Source organism: Rutilus rutilus (assembly GCF_951802725.1).
Source record: "Rutilus rutilus genome assembly, chromosome: 2".
NCBI classification, from domain to species: Eukaryota; Metazoa; Chordata; class Actinopteri; order Cypriniformes; family Leuciscidae; genus Rutilus; species Rutilus rutilus.
In genome coordinates this window covers 20,359,135-20,376,918 of record NC_140210.1, presented here as the reverse complement: position 1 = coordinate 20,376,918, position 17,784 = coordinate 20,359,135, and the positions used below count along the sequence as shown (strand labels likewise).

The 17,784-nt window shown below is 42.0% G+C and overlaps 1 protein-coding gene across 1 annotated transcript in view; it reads left to right on the top strand.

Moving 5' to 3' along the window:
- Window positions 1-1,561: 1,561 nt before the first annotated feature.
- The window catches only part of pcdh7a (protocadherin 7a), a 39,469-nt gene continuing 23,246 nt past the window's right edge, over window positions 1,562-17,784 (top strand). The window contains exons 1-2 of the mRNA XM_084402155.1: window positions 1,562-5,013; window positions 5,718-6,434. Coding sequence (XP_084258281.1) covers window positions 2,452-5,013; window positions 5,718-6,434 — 3,279 coding nt within the window. The 5' untranslated portion in view covers window positions 1,562-2,451. The remainder of the gene's footprint in view (window positions 5,014-5,717; window positions 6,435-17,784) is intronic.

Below are 17,784 nucleotides of genomic sequence, written 5' to 3'. Positions count from 1 at the left end.
GGGACAGGAACGCTGAATCCACTCTCCCACCCACTTCGACTGGGCGATTGATTGCAGAAGCGAAATCAAAACGCGCGCGGTGGAACAACAGAGGGCGTGAGACGCAGAGTATACGCTCGTGTGTTGACGCCGGTGGAATGTTAACCAGCCCCGGTGCAGCAGCAGCAGGAGAGTCGCGCCGAGATCTGATGCTGCTCCTCTGCTATGACCAAACGAACTGAGATTGACCAGGGAAACCCTACTACGTGAATCTCAAATCATCCCAATCCTCGAATTAAACGCATGTTTTTGAGACTGAGGACACGGGATGGAGAGTATAGCTGGAAAAGGGCTGCTCCTTTTGTTGTGTGTGACTGTAGTATTACGTTCATTCAGTGCTGCATTGCGCTCGCGCATCCGCGTGGCTACGGGGCAGCCCGTGCTGGGACCGGATAGAGTGAGTGGCGATACATGCTTATTGTTCACAGGATGAGCGAAAAGCACTGCCGCATTCAGACAACGAGAACACTTCTTCGTGATTAAGAGATATAAAAAATAAAAATAGAATAAAAATAATAAAAAACAATAAGATAATAACAATATGGATTTTAAATAACGGAATAACATTAGCTATTCAACCGAATAGTCCCTTATGGTAAAAAGAAAACCGTCTAGATCTATCTATCTATCTATCTATCTGCACTTTTAAGTTTTTATTTCACAGTTGAATCTCCTTAAAGAAATATTTGGTGGCCAAATACCTCGACCACTAACCTTACAACCATTAGCCTATATCATCATTGTATTCAACTTAGCAGTAACAAAAGAAGGATCACACTTGAACACACTGACCTTAAACAACCAAATATCCAAGACATTTCTTCATATGTTTTTGTGTAGGCCATACCAATATGGCTTAGAAATGCCAGGTCCATTGTAAAAGACCCCATTGACCCCAGCCATTATGTTTGTTTCCTTCTAAACAGCTTCTAACCACAGAAAGACTATCAAACATAACATAGCTACTGTCTCTCTGCATGAAACAGCTCCTACTTGTATAAAAACAGCTTTAAGTCTTTTTGCTTGTATGTACATGCATAGGCTACACCTCTTTAATATGTTTTAATGCTATGCATTTTTGTAGCTTTGAATTTACTGCTTTTACTTTTCTCTTTTACTTATTTTTACTACATTTTCTTCATATTAATTATTTTACATTTAAAATATTTATGGAAAATGTTTTTTTTTTTTGTAGAAAAATATATCCAGTGTCAACAAGTACTGCTTTTGCTGTGTTGATGCACATAACAAATAAACGGACACAGAGGCTTAATTTTAAATGTCCGTTCTCATTTAGGACAGTGCTGTGGAAACTATTTGATTTAATTAGTTGTTCTGTTTTGAGAAAATTAAGTGCTTCAGTGGACTTGTCTAGTTATATCAGTGTATTTTTCGCTTCTGAGGTATTTTGTTTTGTGGTCGTATGCAAACACACCCCCTGTATTTGCGCGTTTAGACTGGTTAAAAGGAAAGCGCGAGCTCCTTCGAGACACTCTCGGTCTCCCGTTTCATCTGAACGGTCGAGTTACGTAGCGAGGGAAGTGTTGCAGTGAACGGAGGGAAGAGAGAGGGAGAGGTTGAGAGAGAGTGAGGGAGAGACTGCAGCATCATTTGAGGGACGTTCACATGCAGTGCAGTAGAACGTGCAGGTGAGGGGAGGAGGAGAATGCGGGACTTTTTCCTCAAACACTTCACACACATCCACCACGGACTCCGGAGGAATTACTAAAGGCTTTTGTTGCTACTTCTCTATCCTGCTCTCCATCTTTCCATAAGTGGCTAATTTACGTGCTCTGAGAAGTCGAACTGAAAAGCTTTTCTCTTTGTCAAGTTCACCGTAAAGGAATCTATAAGAGCTTGGCACGCGCGCGTAAGACTGCGGGAAAAGATTTCCAATTTTCCTCCCGCTGTATTTTAAGGTAAGAGAATATATAATTTCAGGGAAAGACTTTAAAAGGCACTTTGGCTTCTTCCCAGCGAGTAGCGAAAGCTCTGGGATGCGAATGTGAGTGCTGAATTCACAGACAGATCTCTTTTGTGTTCTACTGCATTGCAGTTTAAAACAGTGAAAGCGCGAGAGGAACCCGCGCTCCGCAGCATCTCAATGAGCCGGACAAAGTCATTTAAACTGCTCAAATTTGACTCTCGCTTACTCCTAAAAGACACAAAGGAACATTCTTGTCCGTAAAAGAGCTGTAAAGACTTATCGCCAATGCCGATGTCTTCACAAAGTGGATGTGTTATTGTATCGTGTTGAAAACGTGACTGGGGAACTAAAAGACTGTCGGAGAAAATAAGATTTTGCCAAAGGAAGCGTTTATAGAAATTATTCGGTGGCGAGTCTGTCTTGGACCGGAGGAAACTGCAGATAGAGAGTGAAAGAGAGAGAGAGAGAAAGAGAGAGCGAGAGTCATGGGGAGCAGGAGCGTTGGCGCAGTGCACTCCGCGCGCTGCTACCTCGTGCTTATCCTGCAGCTGCTGACTCAGCTCCCGAGCGCCAATTCAGTGCTGCGCTACCGCGTGGCGGAAGAGGGGCCGGCCGATGTGCACATTGGGAACGTGGCTTCAGACCTGGGGCTGTCCACCTCTGGGATTGGGACTGGTGATGTCACTTTTGCTTTGGAATCTGGCTCTGAATACTTCAAAATTGACAACGTCACCGGAGAGCTTACTACAGGCACCAGGAGGATTGACAGAGAGAAGCTGCCGCAGTGTCAGATGATATTTGATGAGAATGAGTGCTTTTTGAACTTTGAGGTGTCAGTCATAGGTCCCCTGCAGAGTTGGGTGGATCTGTTTGACGGCCGTATTGTAGTCACAGACATCAATGACAACACCCCCTCTTTCCCTTCACCAGTACTCACACTATCTGTTGAGGAGAATCGCCCAATCGGCACTCTCTATCTCCTTCCTACAGCCACAGATCGTGATTTTGGTCGCAACGGCATTGATCGCTATGAACTTATCCAGGACAGTAGAGATGGGGGGTCATCTTTGCGGCGACCTGCGAATGGCCCAACAAATGGGAACGGTGGTGACCGTAGGAGAGGGTCAGAAACAGGGTCGGGGCCTGTCAGCAGGAGCAGCGTGTTTGAACTGCAAGTTGCTGACACACCTGAAGGACAGAAACAGCCTCAGCTGATTGTGAAAGGGCCTCTGGACCGTGAAGTGCGGGATTCTTATGAACTTGTGCTACGCGTTCGTGATGGCGGCAACCCGTCCCGCTCCTCTCAAGCTCTGTTACGCGTGTCCATCACAGACGTCAACGACAACAGTCCACGCTTTGAGAGAGCAGTGTATGAAGCGGAAATGGCAGAAAACGCCCCACCTGGCACACCTGTCCTGCAGGTGCGTGCCACAGATCGTGACGTCGGTGTGAACGGGCAAGTCGAGTATGTGTTTGGAGCAGCGACGGAATCAGTGCGGCGCCTCCTGAGGTTGGATGAGGCATCAGGTTGGCTGAGTGTTCTACATCGAATAGACCGTGAGGAAGTTTCACAGCTACGTTTCACCATCACAGCCCGTGACCGTGGCCAACCACCCCGCACTGACCGCACTACAGTCGTTCTCAATGTAAGGGATGAAAATGACAATGTACCCATAGTCGAAATTAGAAAAATTGGACGAATTCTCGTTCGGGATGGCGCTGCAATGGTTCCAGAGAACGTGTTGGTGGACACACCAGTGGCGTTAGTGCAGGTGTCGGACCGTGACCAGGGAGAGAATGGTGCGGTTACCTGCACTGTGGTTGGGGATGTTCCATTCACATTGAAACCGGCTGGTGAGACAGCTCTAGCACCTCCACCAGCCACGGATGATGCCTTTGAACGAAACAAAAAGAAATATTTTCTCCACACGTCAGCACTTTTGGATTATGAAGCTACTCGTGAGTATAGTGTAACTATCGTGGCGGTGGACTCCGGTAGCCCAAGCCTCTCTAGTAATAGTTCCCTTCTGGTGCGAGTGGTGGACATAAATGACCACGCTCCCACTTTTGCCCAAAGCTTAGTGGAAGTGCATTTTGCAGAGAATAATGCCCCAGGAGAAAGAGTGGTCACTGTTGTGGCGGCTGATGCAGACAGTGGCAAGAATGCAGAAATTGCCTACTCACTGGATCCATCTGTTAATGGAGCTTTTTACATTGATGCTGATAACGGTGATATTCGTGCCACTGGGACACTAGATAGAGAGCAGAGGGAACGCTATGAGTTTCGTGTGATAGCTCGAGATAAGGGCACCCCTTCTCTGCAGGGTTCTGCTACCGTCATAGTCCAAGTCACAGACAGAAACGACAATGCCCCCAAATTTGTCCAGGAAGTCTTCACATTCTATGTCAAAGAGAACCTGCTCACCAATAGCCCTGTCGGCATGGTGACTGTTACCGATGCAGATGAAGGCGAGAATGCAGAGTTGAGTCTTTTTGTTGAGCACGATGAAGAGGAGGGTGGAGAGGATGGGAAGCAAGAAGTTTTCTCCATTGAAAATAACACTGGAACCATTTTCTCCTCTGCATCCTTTGACCGCGAACGACGTAGCGCATACTCATTCCGCGTGCGTGCTGTTGATGGCGGAGAACCGCCACGGTCTGCCACCGCCACGGTCTCCCTGTTTGTCACTGATGAAAATGACAACGCGCCATCCATCACATCACCCGCTAATGATTCATACACCCTCCTGCCACCCGCTAGCGGGGCCCGGACTGTAGTCCGCACAGTCACAGCCTCTGATGGTGATACAGGGTCTAATGCCGATGTCCGCTATGCTCTGGTAGGCGGAAACCCTTTTCGTCTGTTTGAGATTGGCTCTAGTAGTGGGGTCATAACCTTGGCAGAGCCCCTGGAGAGAAGACACAGGGGTCTGCACCGCTTGGTGGTCCGGGTCAATGACAGTGGCATGCCTTCCCTTTGTGCCACAGCACTGGTGCATGTCTTCATCAATGAGAGCTTGGCCAATGCTACGCTGGTGGATGCACAGGTGAGACACATCAGTGCAGCATGCTGTTCAAATAAACTCAAACAAAGTGTAATTCAATATAGAGAAACAATAACTGTTTGTGACAAAGAGCCAGTGTAGAACAGAACCAAATAAGAATAATTAAAGTTTTAGATTTAAATTTAAGAGATGGGAGGTTTCAGATTTAAATTGAAATGAATAATTTTATTTCACATGAGAGGATGGAGCAGAGAAGTAAACTGCAGTCAGAAACTTACTGATAACTTTGCACAACTAGGAAATCCTAGTGCGAAATAGCACATTTAAAAAAAAAAAAATATTGCTGTTTATAAATATTCATGCATCAAATTGCTGTTGACCCACATTGGATATTGGATAGAAGGAAACACACAAATACAAAAATGAAAGTTACACAAACACGCTCACACACACATACACACACACACACACACACACACACACACACACAGTCACACTTGCCTGCGCAGAATAACTATGATTGAATATCCAAGCCTTGACATGATAATTGAGAAGTCTGGGCCTTGCAGTGGGGATGAATGTGTATGTGTGCGTGTATGGTTCAGCAGACATAGATGTAAAATGAGGATGCAGTTATCAAAGGGCAGACACGCCATTTATGACTTTCCATTTTTGCTCGCTCTCTCTCTCTCTCTCTCTCTCTCTCTCTCTCTCTCCCTCTGTATGTCTGTCTCTCTTTCACTCAGGTGGCCCGCAGCCTTGCAATCCCCCTCTATATGGATATTGCAGGTGACCCAGACAGCGAGAGAGCTCTGGGTAAACAACGCCTGAGCGTTGCTATTGGTGTCCTGGCTGGTGCTGCCGCCGTTATTCTGGTGATCCTTCTGGTTGTGACAGCACGACAGTGTGGGGTGCAGGGTAAGAACGGCTATGAGGCTGGCAAGAAAGAGCCAGAAGAGGACTTTTTCAGTCCACAGCCTCCCCCTCTACAAGCCCAGGCCTCCCAAAATGAACGTGGGCGCAAACCACGCAGAGACAAGCGTAATAATGGTACTGCCAAATCTGAGCGTTCTTTATACAGTGGAATTATGACGGTGAATGGCTGCAGACGTGGGGGAGGTGATGAAGAAGAGGATGATGAAGAACCAAGCAGTGCCAGTGAGAGGATTGCGGCCCGTTATTGTGCAGCTGCTAATGGAGACCCCAGCAGCCCAAGGCTAAGCGCAAGACGTCATCAGTCAAGCCCAGATCTGGCCCGCCACTACAAGTCCAGCTCACCTTTGCCTGCAGTGCATCTTCAGCCCAACTCACCACCCGTGGAAGGCAAGAAGCACCAGGCTGTGCAGGAACTGCCCCCCACCAACACCTTCACTGGCAACGGCACCAGTAATGCAGACGCCATGTCACTCAGCTCAGACCAGTGCTCCGATTATGGCTGCCAAACTGTCAAGTACAGCAAACAGGTAAGAATATAAAGATATATGACTCAGTTTCACCACTGCACCTTTAACAAGTACAAAAAATGTTACAAGGCTTGTCAGGACAAAAGCCTCAAGCTTGAACTAGATTTGGATCCCAAAACTAGCCTGAATTCAGTGAGTCCTGTGGGATATTCCCATATTATTTTCTTTGAGTAAATTGATATGAGATTTTCCAAGAAATAAGCTGGTGTATATGAAAGCCATTTTCCACATCAATAAAAAATAAAATACAATAAAATTGTGAGATAATGTTTAAAATAAAAAAAATTAAGTCAAGCTGTGATATAGTCACACTGTGAGATAAAAATTGCAACTGTGAGCAATAAAGCCACATTGTTAGATATAAAGTTGCAATTGTTACATATAACGCCACTTTGTGAGATATAAAGTCACATTTGAGATCTAAAGTCACAATTGAGACATTGAAAATTTCATGATTTTGTGATGTATTGTCACAATTACATTTTACAGGCGGGAACAGGCTTCCCTGGGTGTATAACACAAGATTCTATGCATTAAGCTACAATATTTTGCCCATTTCTAGTCAATGGCCCTGGGGTTCATTTGTATTTCTGAGGCAAATTCAATCTGTTCTGCTTTTAACGAAATCATATCTCATCAAATACAAAAGAAAAAGAAAAACTATGACAAGCACAACAACTTCTGCAATCATCCTGTACTGTTGTTGCGTTACTGCGCGTGGAGTGGTTAAGGTTATACAGTGCTAACTGCCTGCTCTCCTTTCCAGGAGTAGCTACTGAAAATAGACTGTCGAAGAGAGGATAAATGTAACCCATTTTCTCTCACACCACCATAGATCTCTTTCCACTTGCTCAGTCTCTCTCTTTCTCTCCTTCTGTCTTGCTTTCTATCCTTCTCTCCATCATACTCTCTTTATTTTTCTGTCTTTGACATTCTTTCCACTCCTTTACATGGTCTTTAATTTTTCTGACACTTTTGGAAGTGTTAAATATAGAGTGAAATATACAGTGTGTCTACCTGCTTTGAGCGGAAACTGGCCAGTGTGTTTGACAGGATGAGCGTGAAACGCTTGAGGGAGAAACCATGCAGGCTTTCAGAGTTGTCTTTTTTTTTACTTAATCTGTCATCTTTACAGTGTTATCCAGGTCATATATTTAATGCAGCATATTCAAACTGCTAGCTTAGCACTTAACGGAAAGCATTAAAAAAAGATTACCTGTGCACCCTTTGACAGGTGCTTTGGACAAGCCCGAACCAAAGGGTGGCCTCGTACTATAGAGAAACATGGTTAAACTGAACACTGGGATCGCATTACATTTTCTGACAGGTGTTGGGAGCTTAAACCAAATCCGCGGAGGTCTACATGCAAGATATTGAGTCCTAAATGACATGTCATTTTTGGTCTTTTTAGCATGACTGACAGTCGGATTGTAAATCTCTTTACCCAGAGCCTAAAAAACAGCTGATGCAGTCGTTAGGGAAATGTGCGCCTCACAAGACCTAATCAATCTATCCATGCTGGTGTGATCCTGACCGCAGTGGGTGGGTTAATCCAATACCGAGTCAATCCTCTTAATCTGCTGACTTTTATTTCCTCTGAAAATGCTTAATAGAGAATTCGGTTGTGTATTTATGTGCTTCTGCATGTGCATTCATACTCGGCCAAGAGTTTGGTGTGTGTGAGAGAGCGTTAATGCTTACTGGTGAGTTTGTTGGACTCTTTCTGACGGTTTAATCAATTATTGATCACACTGTAATTAACTCCTCTACCGTGGAGCTCTGTGACCTAGCCTAACTTGAGCCCGGCACAGACGGTGAGTGTATGCGTGCACTTGGCTGTTGCTTCCATGATGGGACGGTATAGCGTGATAGGAAGCCAATACCCTAACGCTGTCTGAATTTGCAAATAGGCCTGTGTGCGGACACATGCATAAACGGCACTCTCGGAAATTGAACGCCAATGAAAATGGTAATCTTGTTGACCTATATCTGTCTCACTCTCTCTATTGCACGTATCTCCCATCTTCTATAAATGCACAACTCAGCATTTTCCTAAGTGAAACTCCGAACTCCCTCTTTGCTGATGGGCACTTTTTCTATAGCCCCTCCCCTTTACGCCCACTCACGCCAACACCTATCGACCGGCTGCATCCTGTCCCCAGGTCGGCCAACATTCCTATCATTTTAATAGACAGAGTGGCAATCAATATAGTAGGCTTGTTAACGTTGCTAGCACCGACGCACACCCGAAGAAGTGCCACTCGGGTGTGCAGGGTTAACGGTCAGACAGGTGGGCAGTAGGTGAGTCTGTGTAACTCAACACACACACTTGGGATCAGGCAACAGGTCAGATGGATAGCCGATACACTTGACACTCACACTTGCATGCTCACGAGGGGCCATGCATATGCTAGTGAGGGCCGACTCCAGAGATAGATATTATAAATTAATGGAGGAGACCAGTGATGGAGGGTCCAGGAGACAGTGGGAGACACATGGGGAGAGAGAAAGCGAGAGAGAGAGAAATGAAGGGAGATTGCTAATGCTAACCTCACTTTTGCAGGGCTGTATTGATTTTCATTGGGAAAGCATTATGAAAGCTTTTACATGGACGTGCACTGCAATGGTTATAAAAGATTGAGAATGATGGTGGAAGTATGTGTGTGTGTTCGACCTAGCAATGTTATTGGGAGAAAATTGATGAGAAATGTCAAGAAGTCTTCTAAATCTGAAGAGGGAAAAAAATCTAATTTTGGGAAGATCCTTAAAAGGAAAAATGATTAATTAAGTCACTAAATTATGTTTTGATTCACCTCTAAAAATGGCAGTTTCTTTTAGGGACAGATTTGGGTTTAGAATGGAGTGATTAGAATTAATAATATTAATTGCAGACCAATATAAGGCAATTAGAAGTCCCTATTTAGATACATGAACATTTTCAATTCTCTCTGTTTCTGCTTTGTTTTCTGATTGTCTTTCTGATCACATTTAATGTCAACCGCTCGATTAAAAGTCATTTAGTGTAAATGCAAGTACACTTGCAGTAAATAACCTCAGTACTGTGTACTTCCCATAAAATTGTGCTGGACATCTGTGAAACGCAAGGCTATAAAAATGACAGAGGATGCTTTTTAGTGGCCAAGTGTAACGTACTGAAAAATGAGAGGTTAATAATTTATAGATGACACATTAGGTTAGTAACACTGATGGCCATGACCAGATGGGAGGTGTTCTCATGTGACCACCACATATCTTTACAACAACAACCATTAGTGCAAGGTTAACTCATTGTTTATCCATATATTCCTTCAGTGAAACTGAATGATAATTGAGAATAGAGAAGATGTGTAAATAGTGTTTACATGTCTACCTGACATTTAATCTCATATGTTATATTTCCAAGGGGTCCAAATATGGAGAAGCTTTCTGATTTATTGAAAAGTTATTCATGCAGAGACCTTAAAGTCAGCATGAATTGCTGTTCGCTCACAAACCCATTTTAGTTCCATAATGTGACATATTTCCAATTGAAACAAGATTTTCAGCTTGCAGAAGAGAATCAATTAGGTGTTAAAAAGGGAGGGTTTTTTTTATCACAATGGAGTCAGACTGAATTCAAATTTACTACAATAATGCACAGATAGCTATTTGACTATTGATTAACATTAGCCAATAGCCTGCTTAGTGATGTCAGCGTTAAATGAAAATTAATTTCAGTCATTTTTTTCTTTTGAATAATATGCAATGAAGAATCATTAAATATTAGCAACCACAAATGTGCATTTGGAAAGTACTTGGGGTCAATTGAGACTTAATGTTGATTTTGGGCAATTTTTAAAGGAGACATATCATGCTTTTAAATTGTTCCTTTTTTACATATAAATCATACATTTGTAGTCTATATAAAGCGGAACTGCAATGCTTGGGTCTGAATTCTTCATTATTATAGCTCCACAGGCCCCTTTTCTACCCCTTTTCTGATGTGCGTCTGAGAGCAACTCGTTTTGGTGCGGTCTCTTTAAATACAATTGAGACACTTCATACCCCGCCCCCTCTCCAGGTTGCAGAGGTTCAACTCCACCCCGTTCGGCCATAGTTTGATAGCAGAGATACGATTATCTAGCGGCACAGAAACTTTTTATTCACACGTTATTAACAAAATGTCAACAACGGAAGACTTGTCCAGCCAGCCTTACATGTTCGAGCCAGAGTCGGAGCCGGAGCGAGATGAAAATGAAGACGACGAACCTGTAGAACAACGTATTCATATGGATGTATCGCACTGGTGTGTACTGTATTTACACATGAAACTTTGGTCTTCCGACCTTTTACCACCGTGTCGATTTATTTCGATTAATATGTGCGAGGGAGAGAGAGCAAGACAGCGTCTAGTTTGGAGACGGTGATGTCTTGTTTACACTTTCGCCTGGCTCTGAAGAGAGAGAGAGAGAGCGCGCGCGCGACCGGGTCTCTCTCTCTGCTCGTTCTTTCAGTTAAACATGCGCCCTTGTCACAAGCGCGGCAGTTTATCTACATTAGACGGTGTAATGAAGCGTGTGGGTTACTACATCCAACAACCGAACATTTTAACTTACCCTCTCGTAACTTCTGCATCCTTTAGCTTGGACTACAAAATTGCAGCGAGAAATAAAAATGGCGGATTGCTCGAAGTGTTGGGCCGGAAGTCGATGTCCTTATTTGGCAGTTCCGCTGCAAATACTGTGACGTAATAGTTCAAAAAACGTCATAGATAACAGAAAAATCGGAACAGGTTGAAAAATATGACCAAAACAGAATATAAAGATATCAACGAAGCACCTGAAGAGAATAATTTCATATTTTCTGTACTTCTAAACACTCCAAATATACAACAAAATGCATTTAAGGGCTAAAAAAGTGCATTTGGCATGATATGTCCCCTTTAATACTAAATAAAGCCTTATGGACACTTACCATCAGCTTACCTCCTGCATTCATGCTGTTTTTCTTTTCAGACTTAAATAATTCTAAAGAGTGAAAGAAAATAGTACATTTCATTCAAGTAGGTCATATGGATATAAATGCTGGGAAAACACAATTTTATTAAAATATCTTTTTTCATATCTCCGACACAAAGGCTTTGTTTGCCACATCGTAAAAAATCTGAAATGAGCCAGAGAGTCAAGGCTGTCAGAGCTTTGTCATGCACAGTCCTTTTCGCCCGACTGTTTCAACCTCAAAATGAGACACGACAGGAATTCAGGGTATTCCGTACCCATATACTCTCAGACAAGCAGCAACAGAACGAAGAACACACACACACACACACACACATTAAGCTGAGATGCAAAGGTATGCATGGAGATGAAAAGTTCCCATCCTCTTGCATCAGTTTCTAGCACAAGATCTAGGCCATGACTCTTTGCTGTTTCTTCTTCTGTGTCCAGACTGGGAACAGTACTTAATTTGTATTTTAGTTCGTTTTTTTTTTCTTTGACAAAACTGCAGTCACTTCATTGTCTTTGCAAAAGTAAGTTGTAATATTATGTTTATGTTGTGGATTTAGCTGACTAATCTCATATACTGTACATATAGGATGCATTTGAGTAAACAAATTGTTTCAGTTAACCGGTATCCACTTCTTCCAGCTCAAGTAGGTCAATCCCCAATGTACTATGATTGGATTATTAAAATCAATTCTTTCTATATTTACCTTCTTACAAAAACATTGCTAGTGCATTGTTATTATCCTGCAGTGTTTCTTTTTTTCTCCGATCATATTTCATCAACAGTTTTAAATAAAATCATTTAATCACCTCACCCTCGTTAATAAAAAAGAAAAAGAAAAACCTTTGTCAACAAGCATTTTTGTCAGTAATTTTGTTGACTAGATGAATACTGAATGGGAATCCTTTGTAAAAAGATGCTAATGGAATGTTGGAATCAAAATTATTCTTCATCATCTTTCAATGATGCACCATACTTTAGTTCTGCAGCCAAAATATCATCTGGCCAAATGTTTAATGGCTATTATTAGAGATATTCCTGTGCTGGCAGCCCTCTAAAGGCATCAATTCCACACAAAATCACACACACACACACACACACACACACACACTTAAACAATTAAATACACACACCCTGAGCAGGCTATTAAACAAACAACCCCACACAATAACACACCTCTTTGTTAGCCCTGTGTATTGTGTCTTTAGCACACTGCTGGCATTGAGTGGGAAAGCTCAAGCATTTAGAGTCCCAGTGTCATTTCCTATTCAGCTCTTACTGAATTGCATTCATATTTGAGCCGGCATTAACTCGGCTCTCCGATTCCCTTGTTCCCAGTACTGAAGGTTGTTGTGGGGTGATCCTTTTGTTGTGGTCTGACTGTAGCTCTGTGGTTCTACGGTTACAGTTCAGGGTTACCCCAGTGTCATGAACCAGCCTGAGTATTCATCTTTTATTCAAACACCCCAGGCTGCTTCTGTCACTGCCTGTCAGAGAAAGAGAGATGCATAGTTAAACCCCTGAGTAATTAAAAAAAAAAAAAAAAGAGTTAAGTTAATAAATATATAATAGGTAATAAATAAATAAAAATAGAAACATCAGCTATTTTTGACAGATTGAGAGATTATAAGAAGTATTACTGTATATACAAATAAATACAATATAATAAACAGCCTATTAGAGCTGCATGATTCCAGATACATACTTTTTTTGTGCTTATAATAGAGATCAGGATTCTCTCAAGATTCTGAAGAAAAAGTTAGTGATTTAAAAAACTTGAACATTAGGCTACTAAATAAAATAACATATTTCGAGGTTCTGACAAAATGTTCTTTACTCTGTCCATTTAAAAAATGCACTAAATAGTAGGAAGCATGTGAATCAAAATATATCTAAATTAATGGAAGTCTATATCCAATTAACAGTTTACATGGCGTATATATCTTACACACTTTTAGCTGTCCCTACTTAAAAAGAAACACAGGCAAAGATGAATGAAACATTACAGATGTGTCGGTTTTAAGTTTTTAAACCCACAAGTATTTATTAATTTATTATTTTGAACAAATTAATTTTTAAACGAATTGGTTGAATGTCAACTCAAGTCACTAATAACGGCAGTTACTTTTTCATTGCTTTATCAATTAGTGGTTTTGAATGAATCAGTCGAAAAAAAAAATCGTTGTGTCCCAATTTGCCTACTTATACTATGCCCTAAAAGTATGAGTGTGTTTTTTGAGTGTGTAGCAGAAGAGTAGACAAGCTTTGGGACATAGGCTACTATTTCATCATACAGTAATTGCGTCTTTAAGGGACCAATCTGTCACTTAGTTTCATGCATCCTGTCACAAGGCCCACTGAAGTGCCTTGAAACATGCAGCATTATGAGTTGCCGTAATTTCCACTGAAACAGGAAGACAGGGCGGGACGAATCGAGCAGCTCCTCCCCTTTTTTTAATAGCCAATAGTGTTTTATTTATATCACAGCAGGGCCAGAGCGGTTGAGCTCGGTAAAGCCGCAGTTTCCTCCTAATCTCCTCCATATTGCTTTAAAAGATTGCATTCTGTGTAGAATTCAAATGGGTCCGATATGTTTTCTGGTATGCGCAGACTCGCGCATATGATCCGCTCTGTGCTATCGTGTCTCTGGACAGGAGCTGCGGCAGTTCGCGTGACACTAACATGAAACCAGACTTCCTTTGCCCCAATGGAAAGCATATATGTACACTGTCTGAATCATTCCCTATCCCCATAGTGCACAATGTGCCATTCACCATGTAGAAAACAGCAAATGTGTGAACCAATTTTAGTTGCAGCTTCAGCGTTTATATATAATGCAGGGGGCGGGACACTTCAAATTCTAGAGAGCATTTGATTGGACAGAGAATCTGATAAGAAGTTAAAGTTGGGTTTGCCAGCTGCCATTCAAAGAAAAAGAAGAAGCTTAAATGTGTGTGCAGGAGAACTGTTATAGCGTGACACACATACGTGCAAGCTTCTGTGTTTAGCATATTTGATGTGCACTTTTGTAATGAATCACTCAAAATCATTTATTTACTATTTTTATCTGCCGTCAGATTATCTAAGATGTCGTTGCCAAAACACGTTGCTATGGGTTGCTTCTTGTTTCGACTTAACTGATATTCTGACACCTCGAGCTTCATGCTTTCTAACTTTATCTGTGCTTTCTAACTATTTATTTTCTTTTTGTTGTAATTTTTTAATATATAAAAATATATGTATATAAATACAGCGGTAATTGTTATATTGGAATTACTCCATAGTGATCGTATCTTTATAAAAGTTCACAATGTTGTTGGAGATGAAGTATAATGTGGATAACATTGAATATTTTATTTAATTTTTTTCACCAGGTTAGATACTGATTCTTAATCACTCAAACCCCTTACTGTCGGTCTCGCACAGGGCCGTTTGAAGGAATTTGGGGGCCCCAAGCAAAATGGACATGGAGGCCCCCCCAACCTGTACAAGACAAGTAGAGCTATTTTATCCAGTGTAATTTATCACTTGTTTTTTCTTATCCTCCTCTTCCTTTCTCTAATTTCTTTTCTGGCTTCCTGAAGCATAATTCCGCTTCATGATGACTGCCGAGGAGGTTTTGTATTTTGCCGGCAGCAGAGATCACGTGGTTGGCTGGCTGCTGTCAGCGACTACTGAGAGGGGGCCCCCTTGAGGGGGATCCTGATAACAGTGTCATTGCACTTTACTGCATCAAAGGGGCGCTCACACAGTTTGTCATTGCATTTTATTCTTAACCAATTGTTGTCTTGGGGCCCCAGGCCAGCTCGGGGCCCCAAGCAATTGCTTGGTTTGCTTACCTTGTCGCGACGGGCCTGGTCTCGCATCATGTTTGTAGTTTTTAACACTTTTTATTTGTGTTTGTTGTTGTAATCGAATCCTCATTCAAAGCGCGATTGAGTTGTGGGCAATATTAGCTGTTAGATTGTGCATGGATCTGCACTTCGGTAGACCATCCGGGTATCTTTAGAATACTCATTTCAGCATACTACGGTTTGGGACACACTAATTCTAATTTTAATTTTCTAATTTTCTAAATACTATTCAGGATGGATATTATGCAAATTGTGACTCAGCAAATCATTGGTTTTTATTCCTGAATGTATCACCGTATTTGAACGAATCGGTTGAATGAATGATTCAATGACTCACTAAATAAAACTAAAGTCAGTTTTTATTCAGTCATTTCATACAGCTATTAGCTTTGTCAAATTAGGTTTATACATTACATAACTTTATTAAATAAATATATCTATGTTAAAACTTACAAATTAATTTCATTTATTACAAGTACATATATTTATAATTTTCATAAAGATTTGCAGGCCTTTGTGTCTGAAATTGTCTTTAGTGAAGCTGTCCTTACTTTGTCTAAATTATTTGTGTGCTAGAACCGCACATTACATTCAACCACTAATGAGATCACGTTGAAATTCCATATGCACAATGTATCAGTTTGGATAACAAAGAATAAAGGGCACAGTCTTTAATTAGCGTTTTAGTCTGTTTGGACTTGCACACTTAATTATAAGTCTGTAATTAGGGATTTTACCTTGGCTCAACTTTTTCTTGCTGAAAGAAAGCTCAGGAAGGAAAGTAGATAAAAACGGAGAGATGAGGTTTTCTGTCCTCCTTTCATCACATTGTTAGGCCTGTGAACCTGATCATTATATTGGCTCACTAATTCCTGACTTTCCATATATCCATGAACATGACCACCCAAGGGTTTGTTCATGTATATATGTGTATGTCAATCAAATCAAATAAGCTTGTGTTTTTAATTGCTCACTTTTACCGCATTGTACACAATCCATGTGTGAACAGCAGCATGATGATGGGTGAAAGAATAGTGGCTGAATACAGCATTACCGGGAGTCATAGGGTTTGTGAACTACAAACGTTCAGATATACTACTGTGACATTATTCTGCTTTAAACCACAGGCTTAACTCTTTATTTATTTGTTTGTTTAGCTATTTGTATATTTTACCATTTAAGGCACACTATAGGAGCACTATAGATTTAATCTTTTGCTCCTTTTGCTCCTGTTGCAAAAGCGCTTTTCATGTAGAAGAAAAACTACTTGTCGTTCTCCTTGGATACAACACTATACAGTCGTCCGCCCCCCTCCGTCTCACAATGAGTGTGTGGGCAAGTTAGGGCCTGTGGGCCTGCTCCTCTGTGTGTGCGCGTGTGTGTGTGTGTTAGTGTCTGTGTGTGTGTGATCCCTTACACCTGCCTGTACACGTCGGCCGGAAGCCCTCAGAGATAAGGCCTGATGCTTTCCCTACACTGCCCAAGTGTAACAGTGTTCAGAACAACACCCACCACGCTTCAAAGAATGCTAAAAATGCTTGAAAGTAAAGCAACCGAGGCAACACACTTTCTAACCCTGGATCTAAATCCGACACCCTCCTCAATCTGGATCGCACTCACACACAGACACACTCTTTCGGTCTGCTTTTTGATGCGCACACATACAGCAACACCCATAAACACCCATGCACACAACCCGCACACACTCACACGTGGCACCGGCCCCGGGGGAAACAACAGCCGCCTGGGCGAAAATAAAACTCTTCACTCGGTTAGAATTAAATCAAAGCGATGCAAATCAAATGGCCAATTAAAGCCACAAACACGTTTCCTGGGAGATGAAATGCTGACGCCTAATTGGTCGGATAAAAGGGGCAATACATCTAAGAAGACAGACCTGAGAAGGACGTTTTGGAAACGCAGCAATGAGAAGAGAGGGAGACGTGTGTGTGTGTGTGTGTGTGTGTGTGTGTGTGTGTGTTGTGTGCGTTTGTGTTGGGAGATTCGCTGAACATAAGTTAGACTGTCAACTATGTGGGCCGTAAGTGCCTCGTTCTCTTTGTAATTTAGAGCGAGCACTTTGCTAAGCGAAAAGCATAGCGTGAGGTGGAAAGTCTTTTTTTGAAGTTCAACAACACAGTAGTTCTTCAGGCTTCTCACAACAGAGGAGGGATTTTAAAGGCGTTTGTGCTGGAAAAACAGCTAGGAAGAAAGACAGTGTCTGATGTCTATGCACACACATAAACACGTTCAAGCTGGGGCTGGGCCTTCAGTCGCACGACACGGTCAGACAACTCCCGCTGAGATGTCACAGTTGCAGTGTGTGTTTGTGTGGGTGATGACGAGTGAAACAGCTTGTGAGGAGAGGCAAATTCACAGTATTTCACAGAAAGTGGAAATGTCTGATGAATTGATATGATCAAATAACCAATCAAATAACCAATCAAGGAAATGTCAAAGTAAATTTTGAAATTTACAATTCTTTTGGTTCAGAATTTCAACTGATGGTT